This window comes from Amblyraja radiata, chromosome 18 (genome assembly GCF_010909765.2).
Source record: "Amblyraja radiata isolate CabotCenter1 chromosome 18, sAmbRad1.1.pri, whole genome shotgun sequence".
Classification (NCBI taxonomy): domain Eukaryota; kingdom Metazoa; phylum Chordata; class Chondrichthyes; order Rajiformes; family Rajidae; genus Amblyraja; species Amblyraja radiata.
In genome coordinates this window covers 41,169,277-41,191,755 of record NC_045973.1, presented here as the reverse complement: position 1 = coordinate 41,191,755, position 22,479 = coordinate 41,169,277, and the positions used below count along the sequence as shown (strand labels likewise).

The 22,479-nt window shown below is 42.1% G+C and overlaps 1 protein-coding gene across 2 annotated transcripts in view; it reads right to left on the bottom strand.

Annotated features, from left to right (window-relative positions):
• efcc1 (EF-hand and coiled-coil domain containing 1) overlaps positions 1-22,479 on the bottom strand; it is a 99,334-nt gene that overhangs the window by 14,583 nt on the left and 62,272 nt on the right. Inside the window, exons 2-7 of one of the 2 annotated variants that reach the window (XM_033037218.1) lie at positions 14,494-14,639; positions 11,058-11,193; positions 8,384-8,549; positions 5,692-5,850; positions 5,508-5,576; positions 5,362-5,431 (exon numbers count right to left, since the gene is read on the bottom strand). In XM_033037218.1, coding sequence (XP_032893109.1) covers positions 5,362-5,431; positions 5,508-5,576; positions 5,692-5,850; positions 8,384-8,549; positions 11,058-11,193; positions 14,494-14,639 — 746 coding nt within the window. The remainder of the gene's footprint in view (positions 1-5,361; positions 5,432-5,507; positions 5,577-5,691; positions 5,851-8,383; positions 8,550-11,057; positions 11,194-14,493; positions 14,640-22,479) is intronic. The other variant, XM_033037219.1, reaches the window with a different exon arrangement.

Genomic DNA, 22,479 nt, shown 5'->3' with positions numbered 1-22,479 from the left:
GTGCATGGGGTGAAAGAAAACCTGTTGGATATGGTGTCCCAGTTTATTCAACCCGACCAAACTGGCCAAAACCTGGAGCCCAAAATAGCGGCAAGTATTGACTACATGTCATTCAACCAGCTACAGGGACAGGCATTATTGGACACCACGGCAAGACACTTACCACCAGGGAACTGCAAATCACTAAATGTTCCCAGTATCAACCAGTGCATCTGGAAACATGTCAGGGCATCGATCAGAGCCAGGGACTTGAAAATACAAAAAGTTCTGAAAGTCCTAACAGCAGGAATTACGGCTTTCGCCCGCACATTGAACGAACAAGACATGACCCAAGATCACCAAGATGCACTGGCTTTATTTTGCAACTCCCAATACGAGTTAAACAGTATTAGGAAGAGTGCTATCCAACCGGCTTTAGACCCCAAATTTGCAGGCCTCTGCAAACCTGGAACCTCCAAACCACCAATACTACTATTTGGAGGGGACTTATCCAAACAGGTCAAAGAACTTGACGAAGAGGCTAAAACCCTGGGGCTCATAAAAGCAGCGTCCAAAAACGACTTCTGCCAGAAACAGCACCCCTACGCACCCACCAGTCGGCCAAGACAAACTGGAGAAAGCGCAAAGGCCAGGAACACCCAACATCGGTCTTTTTTAGGCCATGGTCCAGACCGGCCTTCCTGGAAAATGCGCAAACCCTCAACATCAACCCAACTACAGACCCAGACACCGGCGCCTCAACGTCCACGGAGGATGCCGAAAAAGTAACAAACCTACCACTGGTAACCATGGAGGTAGGTGGGTCTGGTTCCTTACGAATTGAAGGGAGCATGGAGGTTGGTGGGAGATTCCAATACTATCTGGATGCATGGAATAAGTTAACTACTGACACATATTTTAAGCAGTATCCAGGGTTATACCATAGAATTTATACAAAAACATAACCCTCCAGTTCAGCATGTACCGAACCGAATGTTCGTGCTTGCAGGCATAGAAAAATCAAAAGCACATGCTGAACTACAGCGGCTTTATAAAAAAGGAGTAATTGAGAAAACCCAACACGAATCACAGGAATTCGTGTCCAACATCTTTATCAAAAACAAGAAAGATGGTGGTTGCCGCATCATCATCGATTTGACTACTTTGAATACTTTCGTACAATATATTCATTTCAAGATGGAAACCTTTGTTACTGCTAAGCAATTGATTTCCAAAGGTTACTACATGGCAAGCATCGATTTAAAAGATGCTTACTATACAGTACCCATAAGAGGTGACCACAGATGTTATTTAAAATTCAACTGGATGGGTCAGATATGGCAATACAGGGCACTCCCTAATGATCTAACATCAGCCCCCAGGCTGTTCACAAAAATTTTGAAACCAGCCCTAGCGTTTCTGCGGAAACAAAAACATATGGTAATGGCATATCTAGATGACATACTTATTATGGGCAAAACTTTGGAATTGGCTAAACAAGCGATTTTAACAAGCCACAAAACAATTATTTGAAAAACTGGGGTATATCATCCATCCAGTTAAGTCTAAATTAACGCCTTCAACCAAAATGGATTATCTGGGGTTCACCATTAACTCAGTTCACATGTCAGTGACTTTGCCGAAAGAAAAGGTTACAGCCTTAATAGAGGCTTGCAGCAAAATCATTGACATCACAAAACCATCCATCAGACTGGTAGCAAGAATAATTGGGAAGATAGTGGCTGCGTTTCCAGCCACACAATTCGGACCTTTACATTATCGAAATTTACAGAGAGCGAAAATAAGAGCACTCAAAATTAATGGTGGTCATTTTGACAGACCAATGAAGCTACCAACAGAAGCCATAATGGAACTAAAATGGTGGGAACATAACATTAGGCATTGTTCCAATCCAATCATTATCAGCAACCCGTCTATGGTACTACAAACTAATGCTAGTGCACTTGGTTGGGGTGCTACCAATTCCATCTCCAGCTGTGGAGGGAGATGGAATGCACAGGAGGCATCATTATTACAAACACTGGGCATAAACTACCTGGAGATGTTAAGTGCATTCCATGGCCTTAAGTCATATTGTTCTGGGTTATATCACCAGCATGTTAGACTACAAATTGACAACACCACCGTGGTAGCATATATCAACCATATGGGTGGAAACAAATCGACATCATGTGACAATCTGGCCAACACAATTTGGCAATGGTGTATCCAGAGAGATATTTGGATATCAGCTACCTACTTACCAGGTAAACTAAATTTAGTGGCAGACACCAGGTCACGCAAATTCAATGAAAACACTGAATGGATGTTGGATAAAAATGTATTTGCTGAAATTATAGCACGGTATGGAACACCAGATATCGATCTTTTCGCATCCAGGCTCAATCACCAGTTATCGAATTATGTTTCATGGGAACCAGACCCTGGGGCAGCGGCAACAGATGCATTTTTGCTGCATTGGGGGAAATTGTTTATTTATGCATTCCCTCCTTTCTGCCTCATCAGTCGGGTATTAAGGAAAATACAGCAAGACTCTGCATCTGGTATTTTGATAGTACCCGATTGGCCTACTCAACCATGGTTCCCGGTGATACTCGACATGGTATTAGAACCATGCATCACCATCCATCATAGACCTAATTTACTGGTTCATCCCATAACAAGGGAAAGTCACCCATGTCATAATTATACAAACCTATTAATTTGTGGAGTTTGAAAGCACCTCTACTACACCTGGGACTGACGGACCGAACAGTGGATATGATTGCATCGGCCCACAGACAGTCCACCAAAAAACAGTACTTGGTGTACATCAAGAAATGGGAAAAGTACTGTCACAACAATAACCTCATCCACAGATCAATCAACATCCCGTCTGTTCTGGAATTCCTGGCAAGCCTCCATTACGATGAGGGGCTCAGTTATAGTGCCATCAACTGCACCAGAAGTGCTCTGTCAACATACCTGTGGCAAGGAACAGAGCGGCATTCTGTAGGGACACACCCCCTGGTAACCAAACTCATGAGGAGCATTTTTAATGCTAATCCCCCAAGAACCAGGTACGCCCAAATATGGGATGTGAGCATTGTGCTGACCATGTTAAGAAACTGGTCTCCACCTACAGCTATGTCCCTACAGAAACTGACAATGAAAACAGTCATGCTGATGGCCTTGGTCACGGCACAAAGGGTCCAGTCGCTACAGAAATTAAGGCTGGACAACATGACTATTTCATCTGGGAATTTGACTTTTCATATCTATGAATTAGTCAAACAGAACAGACAGGGGTCAGCAGGGCTAAAAATAGAATTCAGGGCCTACCCGACAGATGATCGTCTCTGTATTGTAACTCACTTACTATTATATATGGAGTATACAAAGATCATCAGAGGCAAAGAAATGGCACTTTTAATCAGCTACAAACAGCCACACAAAAAAGCGACAGCCCAGACCATCTCGAGATGGCTAAGACAGGTCCTAATAAAGGCTGGAGTAGACACTAATATTTTTAAATCTCACTCCACCATGGCTGCAGCTACATCGGCAGCTATGAAGTTGGATGTTCCAATGGACCAAATCCTCAAGACAGCAGGATGGTCAACGGAGAGAACTTTCCAACGATTTTATAATAAACCAGTCATTGAACCTGGAACATTTGCAGAAACAATTTTAAGTTCTGTAATATGATTTTACCCGACAAATAGGGGCTATGATTTGGTGTTAATAAATTTATCGTTGTTTTCAATATCGTATTGATGTCTAATGATGTTAACACTATTCTCCCCATAATCAAGGCAGATGTGATGCATGGACTCGTTTTCCACGGCATGAAATCACAGAGCTTTAAAATCTTCACGTAGTCACTTAAGTGACTCCGAAGTAAAATAGTAAGATTAAAGGAGAACTTACCAGTTTGAAGTTTGACGTGCCCTCCGCTCCCAGCCTTGATCATATACGCAACTGGTATCTCTTCTCTAATCTTACTATGTTTAGTCATTACAGTTATCTGTGATTTCACACCGCTGCTTTGAAGAATGACACGCATGCGTCCTGGCGGGGTTCTTCACGTATGCCCTTAACGTTACTCCTCATAAAATAACGATCAAACTTCAAACTGGTAAGTTCTCCTTTAATCTTACTATTTCTTTTGAAATGTCTTACATGATATTGGATTTACAAATTCCACAACACATACTTAATACCTCTGAAAGCTGAAGATTTATAATATTTTGGACACTATTCACTTACCACCTTGAAAATGTGTCTAGGATATAAATAAAAATGTTCTTTCCCCCAAATTACCTCCCCTCAATTATCTATAAACAATTTCCTGTCCAATGCATGGTGATTTTCTGGTAAATTCATCAACTGTTAGCACTACTTTCATTTATGTTTTCTTCCTCCACACAAACTTCCACTACCTCTTGACTAATGACGCAACAATTAATGGTACCAGGATAAAATTCCACCTTCACCTCCAGCAAGTTGGCAATACCCAAGTTGTGCACCATAAGTAAAATCTGGTGAATTGCTGCATCTATTGGAATTGATCTTGATATCGGCTTATTATTGTCACAAGTACTGAGATACTGTGGAAAAACATTCTTTGCATGCTATCTCGTCAAATTAAATCATACCACTTACCAGTAAAGTCAAGCCATACACAATTGCCACAGGTAGTGTGAAGAGAATAGAGTGTTACAGCATTATAGTGTTACAATTGCAGAGAAACAGTCCAAAGTCCACAATGAAGAAAAGGTTATTTGTTCATTTCTGGATTGTATAGTCATTCATTACATTTTTGCACCTGTATATTTTTACACTCCTTATAGCATTTAAAATCAATAAAAAATGGTCAAATTCTCACCGTAATTTTGCAGGGATGAAATTTTGGAATAAGACAATGTTTTCATGCCTTCTCACTGGGCTTTTAATTACTGTTTCAAGGACTCGACCTGATGTTATTATCTTTACCACTGTTGGATAGCAGAGACTGAATCCCCTTGGGACTCTGAAACCCATGAGGTATTTCATTATTTGTCAAAACATATTCTTGCTTTATCTATCTTGACTAAGTCTTCTTTATTTAATAATTTATTCTTCACCTTCTCTCCTCCACCTCAGATGCACACACTGACTTTTATTGGTCTTTATGTTTTATTGCCAATTAAATCAGTTGAATATCGGTTTGATACCTATTGTGCCTCAAAAGCTGCAGCAAGGAAGAATTTAATGTTTCCATTGCACATCTGGTACATGTGCCAAATAAACACTCTTGAGATTATTTGTTGCATGTATACACTGTAAGGACAAAGAAGAACAAAGCAGGAATGGGAAATGTTTTACAATTTGTTTACTCACCATGCTGAGGGTTATTGCAGGACTCTAAAGTGCTGAGCAAGATTTTTCCTAGCGATCTCCTAGGCACATTCTAGATAAAATAAGGATTTAATTGATTACAATGCAAAATGGAAATATGGTTAATTAACATTTTGGCACTTAAATACCTTCCAAGTCACTTTTAATAACCCTGTGGCGTATTCATTTCTACATAGGCTGAAACTCCTATCTTTTTTCTGAAATGTAACAAACATAAATCAATCCTAATGCACAACTGGAAATGAGCTTTTCCTTATCGTGGCAGTCCATTGCAGTAAATTACTGAAAGCTGTCAGAGCATCATTCACTCACAAGGTCACGTAACTGCTGCAGGAGCTGCAGTACATCCATCAGTTTTTCTTCTATCAGTGACAGACGAACTCTCTCGGTCTCCAACATCTGCAGCTCCATCTGCAGCAGTTCGGTCTCATCCACTTTGCGCTGCAGTTCACACAGCAATGACCCCTTCAACTGAAAAGCAAACCAGGAAAATATGGTCACATTTCTAAACTTAAGAACAGTTACATTGTAGCTCTGTAATAGCATTTACAACGATGAACTAAAAGGACAAACATTCCTACTGAAGGATATTTATGCCTCTTAGAGTGCTCCCTCAGTTATAGTTCAGAATAACATAAATTCCAATGTTATTAATGAGTATTATAGGACTTTACATTTTATGGATTAATGTTAGAAGTATTTAATGAAAACTTTAAATGTGTGGCATATGATTAAAAATATTCATTTTACTCCTTCATGTGTCTGAAACTGAAATTACTCTGTAAAATGCTGAAGTAACTCAGTGGGACAGGCAGCATCTCTGGAGAGAAGGAATGGGTGACGTTCTGAAGAAGGGTCTTGACCCGAAACGTCATCCATTCATTCCTTCTCTCCAGAGATGTTGCCTGTCCTGCTGAGTTACTCCAGCAATTGGTGTCTATTTTCGATTTAAACCAGCATCTGCAGTTCCTTCCTACATGTAGGAATTGGTCAGATGAATATACAATATACATATGTGTATTATCCTCTGCTTCCAAAATTCCATGCCAATGAAGTCTATGGAAGCAGGATTATCAACTATATTTAGCACAAGCATCCGTCGGCGATGAGTGGTGCCGTGGTCTGGCTGCAATGGACTAGAACCCCAGAGCTTGGTAGAGTTTAGTTTATTGTTGTCATGTGCACCAAGCTACAGTGAAAAGCTATTTGTTGTGAGTTATCCAGTCAGCGGAAATACTATACATGATTACAATCAAATCATTCACAATGTACCGACAAAGGATAAAGGAAATAACAAAAACAGTGCAAAAACCTAATTCCATAATGCAACCAAAGACACAGTCTATGTTGGGTATGCCACCGTTTCCATATAAAAGCAAAATAAGTCAAATAAACTGTAAAACTAAAAGATAGAAAGGGGGCAGGTGCTTATTAAAGATAGAAACAAGGAACTGCAGATGCAAGTGTAGACACAAAGTGCTGGAGCAATCATTTAATTTATTAAGTCAAAGGGCTCTATCCTTCCCGCAACCTATTGGGAAACATGAAAAGGACTCCAAGGACCCACCTGAAGGAGGGTCACAACTCAAAACATCATCTATCCATGTTCCCCAGAGATACTGCCTGACCCGCTGAGTTATTACAGCACTTTGCATGCTTTTATGTAAATCAGCATCTGTGTTTACTTGTTTTTACTTTTAGGAAACAGGATAATTTTATATTTGGGCCACATCTGACGAGGCATTGTTTTAAAAAATGTTCAGACAAAGTTTCAGTTTAGTTTATTGTCACGTGTACCGAGGCGTGTTAACCAGTCAGCGGAAAGACAATACATGATTAAGAACTCTAGAGTGAAGGGAGGTACATTCGTTCACATCAATTATGGAAATGTATGATCTCTCAAAGTTGGCTTTGTGACATTAATATTTTATGAACATCACCCAATACTGAGTAAGGCTTTCAGCATTACATTGGAATTTTAAAAGGAATCTACTCCAAGGAGGATGTGGATCTATTAATATAACCACTTGAAATAATCGCTGCTCCATGCCTGAGGTAAAGTATTATTAATTTTGAACTAAAACTGGATGGTGATGTTCAGACAGATTTGTACCTGACTCCTCTGTAACGTTATACAGAGAGTCATGTTCTGAGTTCTCCAGGAAGTAGTACACATGTGCAATAACATGGTTGTAAACCTCATGCAGGGTTCTGCAGTTACTTTTACTATCAAGGAGATTATCCGTGTTTTGTTCACAAGAATGGATAGAATTTCAATCCCCTTGCAAAGGTATACCAAGTAAAATTTGTCCTCTTTCTAATAAGAGTGCTATTCCAAATTGTATTCCTTCTATGGCAGGCAAGTATGAAACCAAGGGAATTAAAATGGAAAATGCTGATTAACTATTTTCAGATGGATTAACTATTTTCCTTCTTTCAGAAGGATTAGTTATGATTAACAACCCTTCACCACCCTCTATCAGTTGAAAGTATAACCATATACAGGTTTGGAGGGATATGGACCAAGCGCAGGCAGGTGGGACTAGTGTAGCTGGGACATGTTGGCTGATGTTGGCAAGTTGGGCCCAAGGGCCTGTTCCCACACTGTATCATTCTATGACTCTATTTATGTCAATCTGTTTCCCCTTGGACTACACACTATCAGATATTCCCATAGTTCCTTTCAGCCTCCAATTCCCCTCATCTCGCCCTTCCACCTTCTCTGCAACTTAAACTGTTCTTTCTTCTGATGAAAGATCATTAATTGGAAACACCAGCACTCCTCCTCTTTCCACAGGGTGCTGTCTGACTTGATTTCATTTCAATTTCCAGCATGCGCGATATTTTGCTTAATGAGAATGAAAGGTTTGAACTGATTCAAAAATCATTATATCAAAAGTTAGTTGAAAGCCGATTTTTAACAAACGCAGAACCCCTTGAATATTTTTGTCATAAATGTACATTTGCTGACAAAGAAATGCAGCGGGACGTTGCGATATCTCACCTGATCAATGTCGGTCTCCATTTGTTGGGTTTCATATTCCTTTAACTCCAGTTGCTCCTTTAATTTTGCCACTTTCTCAACCAGTTCCCAAATCGCATTGTTGCTCTCGTCGCACTGTATGTTCCCAAACTCTGACAGTAGCTTCCTTACAGTTTTATCATCACAGCTGTGAAAACATAACATGTAACAAGGGACTGTCAAGGGTCTGAGAGTGCAATAGATGTGTACAATTTTTTGTAGAAAGCACTTTGGTTAAAAATTTCATGACTTGCTGTCAACAGTACAGTGAGGCTGATTGGTATTCATTGTTATTTCTTTGCAAATTGCGCAGAATTACTGGTGAAGCAGACATATTGTTCAATATGAAAATTTGAACATTGAAAGTTTGAAAATGTGCATTGCACATGCTGTAGTAATAATCCAGCCTTCTTTTATTTATGCATGACACCTCAATAGAGTCATAGAGTGATACAGCGGGGAAACAGGCCCTTCGGCCCAACTTGCCCACACTGGCCAACATGTCCCAGCTACACTAGTCTCACCTGCCTGCGTTTGGTCCATATCCCACTAAACCTGTCCTATCCATGTACCTGTCCCACTGTTTCTTAAACGTTGCTCAACCTCTCCTGATATGCAAGTACATAATTCATATTAGAAACATAGAAACATAGAAAATAGGTGCAGGAGCAGGCCATTCGGTCCTTCGAGCCTGCACCGCCATTCAGTATGATCATGGCTAATCATCCAACTCAGTATCCTGTACCTGCCTTCTCTCCATACCCCCTGATCCCTTTAGCCACAAGGGCCACATCGAACTCCCTCTTAAATATAGCCAATGAACTGGCCTCAACTATCTTCTGTGGCAGAGAATTCCAGAGATTCACCACTCTCTGTGTGAAAATTGTTTTTCTCATCTCAGTCCTAAAAGATTTCCCCCTTATCCTTAAACTGTGACCCCTAGTTCTGGACTTCCCCAACATCGGGAACAATCTTCCTGCATCTAGCCTGTCCAAACCCTTAAGAATTTTGTAAGTTTCTATAAGATCCCCCCTCAATCTTCTAAATTCTAGCAAGTACAAGCCAAGTCTATCCAGTCTTTCTTCATATGAAAGTCCTGATGGTGATGAAGATGTTATTAGTGATTTATCTGTGATGGAGAAGTTATTAGTGATTTATCTGTGATGGAGAAGTTATTAGTCTAAAATTAGAGAAATTTAATTGAGTTTGATCCACAGTGCTCTACTAGGAAATAGTACTCTATTGTGTTGATTTCCAAATGAGATTTGCTTACTCATTTCAGGATAGTTAAGGGGGTTACTATTGGTGGAGTTGCTGTGGAGTTACAAAGAGGGGCTCACCATCGACGGCACCACTGTCTCCCCATCTCCCCAGGCCCGCAACCTTGGCGTGATCTTTGATTCCACCCTCTCCCTTGAGCCTCACATCCGCCATGTCATTAAAACCTCCTTCTTTCACCTCCGCAACATCGCCAAAATCAGACCCTCTCTCACACCTCCCGCTACTGAAAGACTCATCCATGCCTTCATCTCCTCCCGACTGGACTACTGCAACTCACTTCTCCTTGGCATCAGCTCCACCTACATCAACCGACTCCAACTGGTCCAGAACGCAGCCGACCGACTCATCACCCACACCAAATCCTGGCATCACATCACTCCAGTCCTCAAACAACTTCACTGGCTTCCCATCTCCCACCGGATCACCTACAAAATCCTGGTCCTCACCTACAAAGCCCTCCACCATCTGGCCCCCCCATATCTCACTGACCTCCTCTCCCCCTACCAACCCTCACGGTCCCTCAGATCCACATCAGCCAGTGTCCTCTCCATCCACAAGTCCAACCTCCGCAGTTTATGGGGACAGAGCCTTCTCCAGGGCAGCTCCCAGGCTCTGGAACTCCCTCCCCCCAACTGATCCGCAATTCTGTGTCCCTCACCATCTTCCAGTCCCGCCTCAAGACCCATCTCTTCACCTCTGCCTATTCTTAGCCCCACGTCCCCCTCCCTTTTCATCTGTGCTTGAATTGCCTCATATTGTGTTTTGAATTGAATTCTGTCTTTAATTTGTGTACTAGTCATGTCTCTACTATTTATTTCATTCCGCTTACATGTTTTTCCTCTACTTGCTAAATTTTTGTAAGGTGTCCTTGAGACTCTTGAAAGGCGCCCATAAATAAAATGTATTATTATTATTATAAGTGTGGCAGCTTTCCTACTTTGAAGGAAATTGGTGAACCCATTTTTTACAATTATCCGGGTTGCACTCCACATTGGTCTGACCGCAGTCGGAGTACAGTTCTGGTCACCACACTACAGAAACTATATAATAATGCAGGGCAGGGTGCAGGGGATGTTGCCCGGGATGAAGAGTTTTGCTATGAGGAGAGACTTGAGAAGATAGCAGTTTTATCCCTGTTTACCACGTATTGCATCAGCAATGAACATGCCAATTTAATACTCGTTTCAAAAATTAAACCTATATTCTCTCTGATAGAATTAAGAACGTTTTCAAATTCCTTAATCTATGGGACTGGGGCGAAATGGGAGCATTCATTAGAGAGAGGGATGTATGTATGACCCTTCAGTTAGATTTTTGCATTGGGTTGCAGTGAGATACCTAAAGTTCTATGGTTAGGTTCAGCAGTTCTGCTCACCCATTTCCACAGCAACAGAGACGGTTCAAAAGTTTCTTCAATTCTTTCACCTGGGTCTTCTGATCTTCAGTCCACTTCTCATCCTCCTCGTCTGAGGCAGCTTGTCCTTCTACCGAGCGAAACAGCTGCTCTTCAACTAGTTGATGCACAGAAGCAAATATTTAACATCATTTAAACTTGCAAAACTGTAACAACACTTCAGTGTGATCCCACTGTTCATTTCTATGGAAAAGTTGAGATGGTTATCTTTAAAAAATAAATATGTATAAAAATATTAACTATTTATAAGTACTTGCAAATTGAAAATTTTCAAAATGTTCCCAAAGTCTCTTGTCTTTGATGTTTTGACATATAAAGTTACGAGCTTTAATTCACCACAATTCCAAGCTTAGCACAAACTAATCAACAGTTACTCCAGTATAAAATACAATAGGATATCCTGATAATTGTACATGATAACTCGCATGACAAGAATGAAATTATGCAAGAAATATCAGTGAGCAAATATTCCTTATATTCTGTATAGTTTGCACAGGAATGCCAAAGGTCAAAATGGATTGAATATTCAGCAAAGCTTTAAACAAAATATAATTAAACAAACTGCATTTTGCAGTTGAGTAATAAATATAGTAGAATCTGGTACTCTTCATTAATAACATTTATATTGAACATAGTTTGCACATGCCTTTGAATTTTATCTTGTTTAAGAAATAAAAATATTATGAGATCCATTTCATGTATGGTATAATGCCTGTGTTTCTGCAGCAAAAAAAATCACAAACTGTTGTACAAATGTTTATTTGTTATAATCTACTCCATATGCATTTCTGATTTGCATTTGATTTGGCTTTTGTTTGCACTATTGCAAGTGGTTTCTAAAGTTGACTGTGAATGAGCTTAGAAAAGATTTTGTTTGCCTGGTAGTCTGGTTTGGAAGGTGAGACATGGGACACAGAGTAAGCTAGCCAATTAGATAAAAAATTGTCTATCACACAGTTTGACCTTTGGCGTTCCTTTGCAAACCTTTAGTCAGAATATAAGAAATATTGACTCACTGATATATCTTACACCTTTTTATTCCTGACATGCGAGTTATCATGTACAATTATAAGGTTATATAAGGTTATATATTTTACTAGACTAAGTGGGACCCGTTGGGTCCCATGTTCACATGGGAGGGCTGGTCCCCCAGTGCAATATTCCGCCTCTCCACCAATTCCAATATTGGTGGGCAGGGGAGTGGGGGCTTTCTGGAGGGCTAGTATGGGCATTGTGGGCTGAAGGGACTGGTTTCTAGAGGGCTAGTATGGACATTGTGGCCGAATGGATTTTTGGGCAGGCGGCTCAGACACTCAAGCCTGTTGTGCTGGCAACTCACTCACTCACGGCTGGTGGGCTAGTAGTTGACACGGCTATTCCTTGAAATTCCATTTCAAACAGGGTGCAAGGCCACCAAATTCAAGTGCAGTTTCATGCCACTTCAAGCAGCGTGCAAGGCCACTAAACACAGAGTTGTGACCTCTCCCTTCCCCATCTTGCAGAGACTGAGCCACGCCCACATTTCCAGGTTTTATAGTACCTCCCCCAACCCACAGGAAGGGGTGTGGCCTTCATGGCGTGATTGACAGGAGAATCTCAACATTTTTTAAACACTAATAACTCTTTAATTTTTCATCGATGGGACCTCGGCACCTGATGAGCGGTGGGGGACTCTGGGTAAGATGGCCAAAAATCACAGCCATACGTGGTAGCATTTTTTCTAAAATCAACATACAGCGCAAACAGGAAGCGGTCAAGATTAGACTTTTAATTATATAGGAGGCAACACCAACCACTTTCCAATGAGGCACTTTCAAAGCAGAGGGAATACCAACCACTTTCCAATGAGTCAGTTTCAAAGCAAAGGCAACACCGAGGCATTTTCAAAGCAAAAAACACTGAGGCATTTTCAAACTACATTTTCAAACCACATTAAGGGCACTCAAAGTTTAGTAGACATGTGCTCAGTGTTATTCACAGCTCAGACTGAGAGACGTGACCCTCTCGCTCCCCCATCTTGCAGAGATTGACTGAGGCACTCAACACTTCCGGGTTTTATAGTCCCTCCGGAAGGGGTGTGGCCTTCAGGAGAGAGATTCTCAACATTTTTTAAACACTAACTCTTTAATTTTTAATCAATGGGAAAAATCCTCTTGTCCTGCGTAGCGGAGGGGGACACTGAGTAAGATGGCCAAAAATCACAGTCGTAAGTGGCAGCGTTTTTTCTAAAATCAATATACTGAAGAACAGGAAGTGATCAAGATCAGACTTTTAGTAATATAGATACTGAAGCAACTGTTTGTGCTTAGTTTGGAATTGTAGTGAATTTGGTGAATTTGGAATTGTGACTTGGTGATAGGAATCAGAGGCTCATAAGGTCATAAGGAATAGGAGTAGCCATTCGGCCCATCAAGTCTACTCCACCATGGCTGATCTATCTCTCCCTCCTAACCCCATTCTCCTGCCTTCTTCCCATAACATCCGACATCTGTACTAATCAAGAATCTATCTATCTCTGCCTTAAAAATATCCACTGACTTGGCCTCCACAGCCTTCTGTGGCAAAGAATTCCACAGATTTACCACCCTCTGACTAAAGACCCACCAAGAAGGAGTCGTTTTCAGATTGTAAGCCTGTGACAATGGTGTGTTGCAGGAATTGGTGTTGGATTCCCTGTTTTTTATCACACATATTAACAATTTGGATGAGAATGTAGGTGACATGATTAGAAAGTTGGCAGATGACACTAAAACTAGTGATGTGGTGGACAATGCAGATGGGCGTTTAAGGTTACAACAGGGCTTAGATCAACTAGGCAAATAGACAAATCGATGTCAGATGGAATTCAGATAAGTGTGAAGTGATGGAATTTGGAAAGTTAAATGAGGACAGAACAACTGTGAGGTTATAAACTCGCCTAACATTTTATAATCCATAATGCTGAGGCTGAGTCTGAAGAAGGGTCTCGACTGGAAACGTCACCCATTCCTTCTCTCCAGAGATGCTGCCTGTCCCGCTGTTACTCCAGCATTTTGTGTCTATTTTCGATGTAAACCAGCATCTGCATTTTCCTTCCTACACATTTTATATCCAACCTGCCTATGGTTCTCTCCAGGTGATGTGACATGTTAGACGACAACATGTAGACTGTTGAGTGTGGTTTTAATTCTAGACCTAACCAGTAGGATGTTAGACTTCTACAGTATGTTGATAACAATCAGAACCTCCATCATAAATGGTCCTAATAAAATAGCAAATGAAAGACCTAAATTGGAAATGAAATAGTAAATCGAAATGAAGTAAATTATGTAAACGTGGCAAATAAATGAGAAGAAATAAAGGTCCATCTGCATCAAATAACACATTGTAGATTTTCTAATCCTCTAAATATTCTTACCATTATAAGTTGATGCTTCTGTATCGCCTGTCAGTGATCTGCGTTCCTGATGCACGGGTAAACACCCCTTCCATTCGTATAATGCATGAGGAGACCTCGCATCTGACGGATTTGCTTGAAGGAATTGAAACTTCATGACCTCTGACCTAAACAAAAAGTGAATAAATGTAAGAGCAAATCCCCTTGAGATTACTGACAGTGTTTGAGGTTTTCTTACCTTAACTGCAGTTTCTGACCCTTTCAAAAATGCTTACATACCTACAAACATATCTGTCACAAATTTACAGCTATCCTAACAAGTAGAAATACCATTACACTTTCTGGTGATTCCTGATCATTTAGCTGGAACGATTTGCTCACCATCGATTGTTTTGTTTGCAAGATAATAAATTCATTTTAATCCAAAGATCCCCTCCATGAAGCTCAGTGAGACAAACACTTCAATCCCATGATTTAATAACATTTGTTTCATTGAAACTCACTACATTATATAGAAATGCAACCATTTTCACACCATAATAACAAATAAAGCATTTGGAAACTGCCTTCCATTGAATCAAAGATAGACACAGAATGCTGGAGTAACTCAGCAGGACAGGCAGCATCTTGTTGCCTGTCCCACTGAGTTACTCCTGCCTTTTGCGTCTCTCTTCGATTTAATCTGGCATCTGCAGTTCTTCCCTTCCATTGAATCAATTTAGGTTGTCGGTGGATTTGTAGAAGACAGTATATTATGACCCTATGTTGATATCCTCGTCATTTAATATGTAACATCAAATAAACAGCTTATCAATATGTCACTGAGTGCAGGGCTGCCAACTCTCACGCTTTGAGCGTGAGACTCACGCCCTCAAGCAAACTCTCACGCCCTCACGCTCATCAGAAATTTCTCACGCTCAGTGGTGAGAAATTTTGTGATCAACGAAAATGTCAAAACTCGGGTAAACTGCATGGTCCGCGGGTGTTGGAGAGCAGGGGCTGCGGGAGGGATGGGAGCAGAACCAGTGGCGGGAACAGATGCGGGGAGCCGGGACTGGCAATGTGTTTGCGGCGCTGTCGAGCGTTTGCGGCGCTGCGAGTCGCTCGCTGCAGCTCTGGCCATGGAGCAGCTCCGGACAGTGCGAGTGTCCCGGGACACGGAGCCGTCGGAAGCGTTGCGCCGCTGCCGCGAGAGTCTCTGTGTCGAAGGGACAGACTCTCAAAGGGAGGTGGAGAGAGAGAGAGGGGAAGGAGACAGGAGACAGTGGGGGGAGAGAGAGGGTGTGAGAGGAGAGAGAGGGGAGAGACAGAGGAGGCGTGAATGGAGAGAGAGAAGAGGGAGAGGGGGGGAGAGAGAGGGGGGAGAGTGAGGTCGGAGGGGGGGAAGAGAGAGAGGGAAGAGAGAGAGGAGTGAGAGGGAAGAAAGAGGGAAGAGAGAGGGGGTGGAGAGGGAGGAGAGGGTAGGATAGAATGGGAGAGAGAGGGGGAAGAGAGATGGGTGGCAAAAGAGAGAGGGAGAGAGGGGGAAAGAGAGAGATGGGGGGGGAAAGAGAAAGAGGAGGTAGACAGAGGAGAAAGAGAGAGGGGAGAGAGAGCCAAGGGGGGAGAGGGAGGTGTGGGGAGAGAGATCGGTGATGAGAGGGAGAGAGAGTTGGGGGAGACCGAGGGGGGGGAAGATGAGAGAGGTGAGAGGAGAGACAGAGAGAGAGGGGATGGGGGTAGAGAGGGAGAGGAGGGGAGAAGAGACGGGAGAGAGAGAGAAGAAGGGGAGGAGAGAGAAGAAAGAGAGGGGCGAGAGAGAGAGGGGGGGAGAGAGTTAGGGGAAAGAGAGGGGGGGAGGAGAGAGGAGACGAGGGGACGAGAGAGGGGGGAGAGTGAGGGGGGATTGGGAGGAGAGGGGGGAAGAGAGAGAGAGAGGAGAGAGAGAAGGAGAGAGAGAGATGGGAGAAGAGAGAGACGGGGGGGAAGAGAGGGGGGAAAGATAGAGAGGGAGAGAGAGGAGAGAGAGGGAAGTGGAGAGAGTGAGAGGGGTGAGACAGGGGAGAGAGAGAGGGGGGAGGGGGAGAGAGAGAGGTGGAGGGGAGAGAGTGGGGGAGAGAGATGGGAGAGAGAGAGGGATGAGAGTGAGGTGGGAGGGAGAGAGAGAGGGGAGAGAAAGAGAGGTGGAGAGAGAGGGGAGTGAGAGAGGAGAGAGAGAGGGGGACAGAGAGAGGGGGGGCGAGGGAGAGGTGGATAGAGAGGCAGGGCTGCCAACTCCCATGCATTGAGCGTGAGAATCACGCATTTCACCAAATTCTCACGCTGATCATAAATTTCTCTCGCTCTGGTGAGAAATTCTGTGATCAACGAAAATTTCAAAACTCATATCAACTGCATGGGCAGCGGGTGTTGGAAGCGGAAGCAGCGGCGGGGACAGATGCGGACGGGGAGCGGGGCTGGAGAGTGTTTTCCGGGCTGGCGAGTCGCTCACTGCAGTTCCGGCCATGGAGCAGCCTCAGTGCAAGAGTCCCGGGCCGTCGGAGGCGTCGAAGCGTTGCGCCGCTGCCGTGAGAGTCTCTGTGCCGAATTCGCCCAGGTGACCGGCATGGATCAGGCTGCGGCTCGGTGCATCCTGGAGGACAACCAGTGGCTGCTGGAAGTAAGTACCAAGCACTGGGTAGATACGGTGGAAGATAGTGGACTTCAAATGGGGGTGGTTGGTGAAAGCATCCTGCTAGATTTTCACTTACTGTAACTGCAGGAAAAATGTTCCCGATGTTGGGGGCGTTCAGAACCATGGGTCACAGTTTAAGAATAAAGGGGGGGCCAGTTAGGACTGAGATGAAAACAAACTTTCTTCACGCAGAGAGTTGTGAATCTGTGGAATTCTCTGCCACAGAATGCAGTGCAGGCCAATTCACTGGATGTTTTCAAGAGAGAGTTACATTTAGTTCTTGGGGCTAATGACATCAAGGGATATGGGGAAAAAACAGGAAAGAGGTACTGATTTTAGATGAATAGCCATGATCATATTGAATGGCAGTGCTGGCTCGAAGGGCCGATGGCCTATTCCTGCACCTATTTTCTATGTTTCTATGCTTGAGTATATGGCAATAAACCTTGATCACTTGATTTTGAAGCATTCATGCATGGTGGAGGTATAATGTAGTCATAGAGTGATACAGTGTGAAAACAGGCCCTTCGGTGCAACTTCCCCGTCAACATGTCCCAGCTACGCCACCTGCTTTTGGTCCATACCTCCAAACCTGTCCTATCCATGTATCAGTCTAACTTTTTCTTAAATGTTGTGATGGTCCCTGCCTCAACTACCTCCTCTGGCAGCTTGTTCCATACACCCATTACCCTTTGTGTGGATAAAGTTACCCCTTAAAAAGTTACCTCTTAAAATTACATCATACAAAAAACATTGAAATCATACTTCTACAGTGCACTAAAACATGATTTTAATACATCAAATTTCAAAAAGTTCCTACCCTGGGAGGGAGGACACCCTTCTTCCACACCCTCTCCCCACTCGATTGCTCCACTCCCTCACCGGGTACCCCCAAGGCCAGTGATCAGTGATCGCACAGCCTCCCCCCTTTCAAAAAGGCTCCAATCCAATTTAAAGCATATATATTGCATTCAAGTGTAAATTAAAAGACTCGCTACAGTATGCACCATATTGCACAATTTCAAGCTGAAAAATGCAAATGTTCCGTACCAATGGGAGGGGGACACTCTCCTCCCCCCCCCCCCTCCCCCCGGTCGCTATACTCCCTCGGGCTTGGTCTCTCGCAATTTCTCACTCCCAACTCTCACCCAATGTTGGCAGCCCTGCTTAGTGGTACATTGGACCAACATATATTGATCAACATGGATCAACCTTTTAAATTTATGGATCTGAATTTCAAAGCAGGTTGGATAAATTGCCATCCTCCTGTTTGTTAATGAAAAGGAATTATTATTAGTTATTACTGCTGTATTTGAAAATAAATTACACTAAGTTGATTAAAAATCAGTTTTATTTAACTTTTTCTATTGTGGGATTTAAAACTGGAATAATTTGTAATATATTAGCAAACGTATCAGGTAAAATTCACAAAATTGAGGTGAAACAAAATTACAACAATGCTAGACTCAAAAAGCTGCAGTAACTCAGCAGGACAGGCAGCATTTCTGGAGAGAAGGAATGGAACCCCCCCCCTTTTTCCCAAACTAGTCTGAAGAAGGGTCTCTACCCGAAACATCACCCATTCCTTCTCTCCAGGAATGCTGCCCGTCCCGCTGAGTTGCTCTAGCTTTTTGTGACTATCTTCGGTTTAAACCAGCATCTGCAGTTCCTTCCGACACATTAAAACAATGCTAAATTTTTCACCGTACATCGGATAAAGGAAAAGCAGTGGCCATATCCTTCCCGCTGTGCGATTTAGTCTCAAGAAGTAACTAAGAATATAATCCTCCGGTAATAAGACAATATATAAAATGAAAAAGGGCCATTTAAAAAAACATTACGGCATGCTTTCACTAATCTTCCATTACTGCAGCTATCAGTCAATTAAAGATGGTTGAAATGAATTCACTGGTTGAGCCAAACAAGTGACCTCATAAAATATCCCCATCAATATATCACTCTTAGAAACTATCCAATGGGAAAATGCTGCCGTTTCACACTGAGTTGGAACTAATTGGAGTGCAGAGCTATAGGTTGGAAGCTCACAGTTTAACTATAGATATGCACACATTTAAATTAAGTTCTGAATGGTTACTCTTAGATGCTCTGATCAGTTTTGAGAAAGAGATGTGAATTATAATGCTTTAATATTAACAACATTTTATTCTTGCAAAATAACTTATAATTGCCAAATCAGATTCCAAAATTAGTTTGGTGTTACACAATCTCAACAATCTCCCAGCACTGTACTTGTTACTGCTGTATTTATATATTTTGCAAACCAGAGAAATGCTTTAAAAAATTGAAGGATTAATATATAGGCACATTTAAAATCCACAACAATTTTGAATTCATCAATGCTTCAAAGTGTCGAGTAACTTTGTACTTTCACAACATCAAACATTTAAAAAATGTTAAACATTTAATTGTCCAAATAATCCTCTGTTTGACATGTTCTAATGTTGAGTTTTTGACAAGAGATTTCTTCATGTTAATTATACATTCCCTCTATTTGCTTCAATGAGCCACACAACACATCATTTAAAAAAAAAACTAGCAGGTAAAATCTGTAAAATGCTTTGACCGTCAATTAAGTGTAACATTTCACAGACCTAATGCCAGTGTTAAGTTTAAAATTGGTGTGGCAATGTCCACAACCCACTTTGATGATATTCAGAAACATTAGACACTGATAATGTATCAGTACACAAACAGGGCGGAATGAGGTCGCCATAGTGAGAGACAAACATCTCTCCAGTTCTTTTGTGCGATTGATGTAAGCGGCTTTAGATCCTGAAACAATGTCATAGAGAGTGAAAGATTGTAAAGTGATAGGTCCTGAAATATTATCCATGACTAATGACATTCTAATCAATGCTCCTCTGACTGTTTGAGGACTTGAAAAGCAAATTAGAAGCCAAAATGCAGTAAGAGTTAAGCACTTTAGTAATTTCTCCCCCTAGTGCATTCATTTTTTGATTATCAAAGCTAGAAATTCCAATAATTAGCAGGAACTTCTACCTAAAACCTATTCTAACTGCAAAGTTTCATGTGCTAAGGTAGAGGAGCCTGAAAACTGTAACATCCAGGTTGAGGAAGAAACTCTTCCCTACAGACATTAAGCTACTAAACACTACAACCTAAAAAAAGCACTGAACTATATAGACTATTATTGCACTATTATTATTTGTTTGTTTTTTATGTGTACGTATGCGTGTGTGTATATATACACACTGAACTTTTTTTTCTCATTTATTATATTGTTTACAGTGTACTATGTTTACAAATTCTGTTGTGTTGCTGTAAGTAAGAATTTCATTGTTCTAACTGAGACATCTTTCTATCTCTATACTTATAAAACTGATCTTGAATGTGTATTTATTTGTGTGATGCTTGTGTGAGTTTCACATCTCCTCAAAAACATGACGCACTAACGGTGAAATTTTTACATATTCCGATAGAGATTTACGCCATAAATGTCAAAAATCGCCTTATCTGAAAATCTTATGCATTATTCCTCGAGTTATTTATGAAAATGTTCACAAATCTCAAATAACTTAGAAAATAAACGAGATGGTCTCGCTGATGACGTCACAATGGGCCTGACTGCTTGCGAGTGACATCACCCTGTTATGTCTTCTGTACTTCTTGGGTTCTTAACTTTCACTTCTATAAATTTGTCACTTAGCGTTTTAAAACCACTGCTCAGGTCGTGCTGCGCACTCCGCTGGGCTCCTTGAAGTTCTAGAACATGGCGGCGGTCATTATCACCGTGCGGGCGTGGGTGAGTGTACGGGGCAGCATGATGGGAAGGTGGCCCGGGCAGCCATTACTCCCTCTGCAATAGGTCGTCTATGGAGACCTGCGATTCCTCTGTCGATCGCAGGGACTTGGGGGAATCGCAACGCCTTTTCCTCGCTAGTGATCCCGATCCCACCTGGCGATCTCTGGCCGTCATGTGGGACGACCTCCTCTCCGTCTACCCCACCCGATCGTCTGTCACGCGGGTGGGTGGGCTTCCCCTAGCGGAAGCCACGTTCGGCCGGCCCTCCGCTGCATGGAGAGTGGTCCCGCCCGGCTGTGGGTGAGTGCTGGAATATTGCGCTGGGAGAATGGGTTGTGTTGGAGAAAGGGGAACGGGTTGCATTGGGGGACCAGGCCTCCCATGTGACAGGTATCCAACGGGTCCCACTTGGTCTAGTATGACAATAAAACACTCTTGACTCTTGCTAAAGTATAGAGAGTCTTGGGATACATGAAGAATCTAGTTAATCTTGGAACAAAAAATGAATCTATAGACACAGGTTAAATTAATAAATTGGCACAATGTCCTTTCTCTTCTGATACTTCGGCTTGACTGTGATAAATTACTTTGCACTGGATGACTGGATCTGAAACAAAGTTAACTGTTGAATTTGGGGTGGTATTTCCCGCAGTCAAACGATCAAATAAATTTGTGTAGGAAGGAACTGCAGATGCTGGTTTAAACCGAAGATAGACACAAAATTCTGGAGTAACTCAGTGGGACAGGCAGCAACTCTGGCGAGAACGAATGGGTGAGGTTTCGGGTCGAGACCCTTCTTCAAAATAAATTTCACAGTCTTACATGCTTCAAGCATCAATTGAGGCCAATACAATATCATTTACCAAGAGTTTTTCATGAATTATTCTATCTGTTATATTTTATGGACTTACGTAGATTGTTAGATTTGGCAGGCTATCACACACCCATCACAAAATTGGCAACGGTTATTCAGGTTTGGAAGTCTCAATTCCATTTCTATTGTGTGCCAGTCTCAAGTTGCTCACAAGGATAGCCCGTGTGTAATGTAGGAACTCATCCAGCATTTTTCCATTCTGAGGTCAATGTACTGCCAAAGCAAATAGAGGCCTTACTCTGTCTCTGATCGAGCAATGGCTGAATCTGACAGCCTAACTTGGATTTTTGTAACTTACATTCTGCAGTAGGCTGGATCTCAAGTATTGTTGAGACAAAGTACAGAATGAAATAGGGAGCTTAGAAACATAGTGTCAAGCCAACCATCTCTCCCTCAATGTCAGCAATACAAAGGAGCAGGTTATTGACTCCAGGAAACGAGATGGTGTACACGCTCCAGTCAACATTAATGATGCCGAATTGAAGATGGTAGCTTCAATATCACCAACAATATGAAGATAGACACAAAAAGCTGGAGTGACTCAGCGGGCCAGGCAGCATCTCTGGAGAAAAGGAATAGGTGATGTTTCGTGTTGAGACCCTACTTCCAACTCACCAACAATATGTCTGGAGCAATCACATTAAAGCAATGGTCAAGAAAGCATACCAAGGAATTTTTCAGAAGACTAAGGAAGTT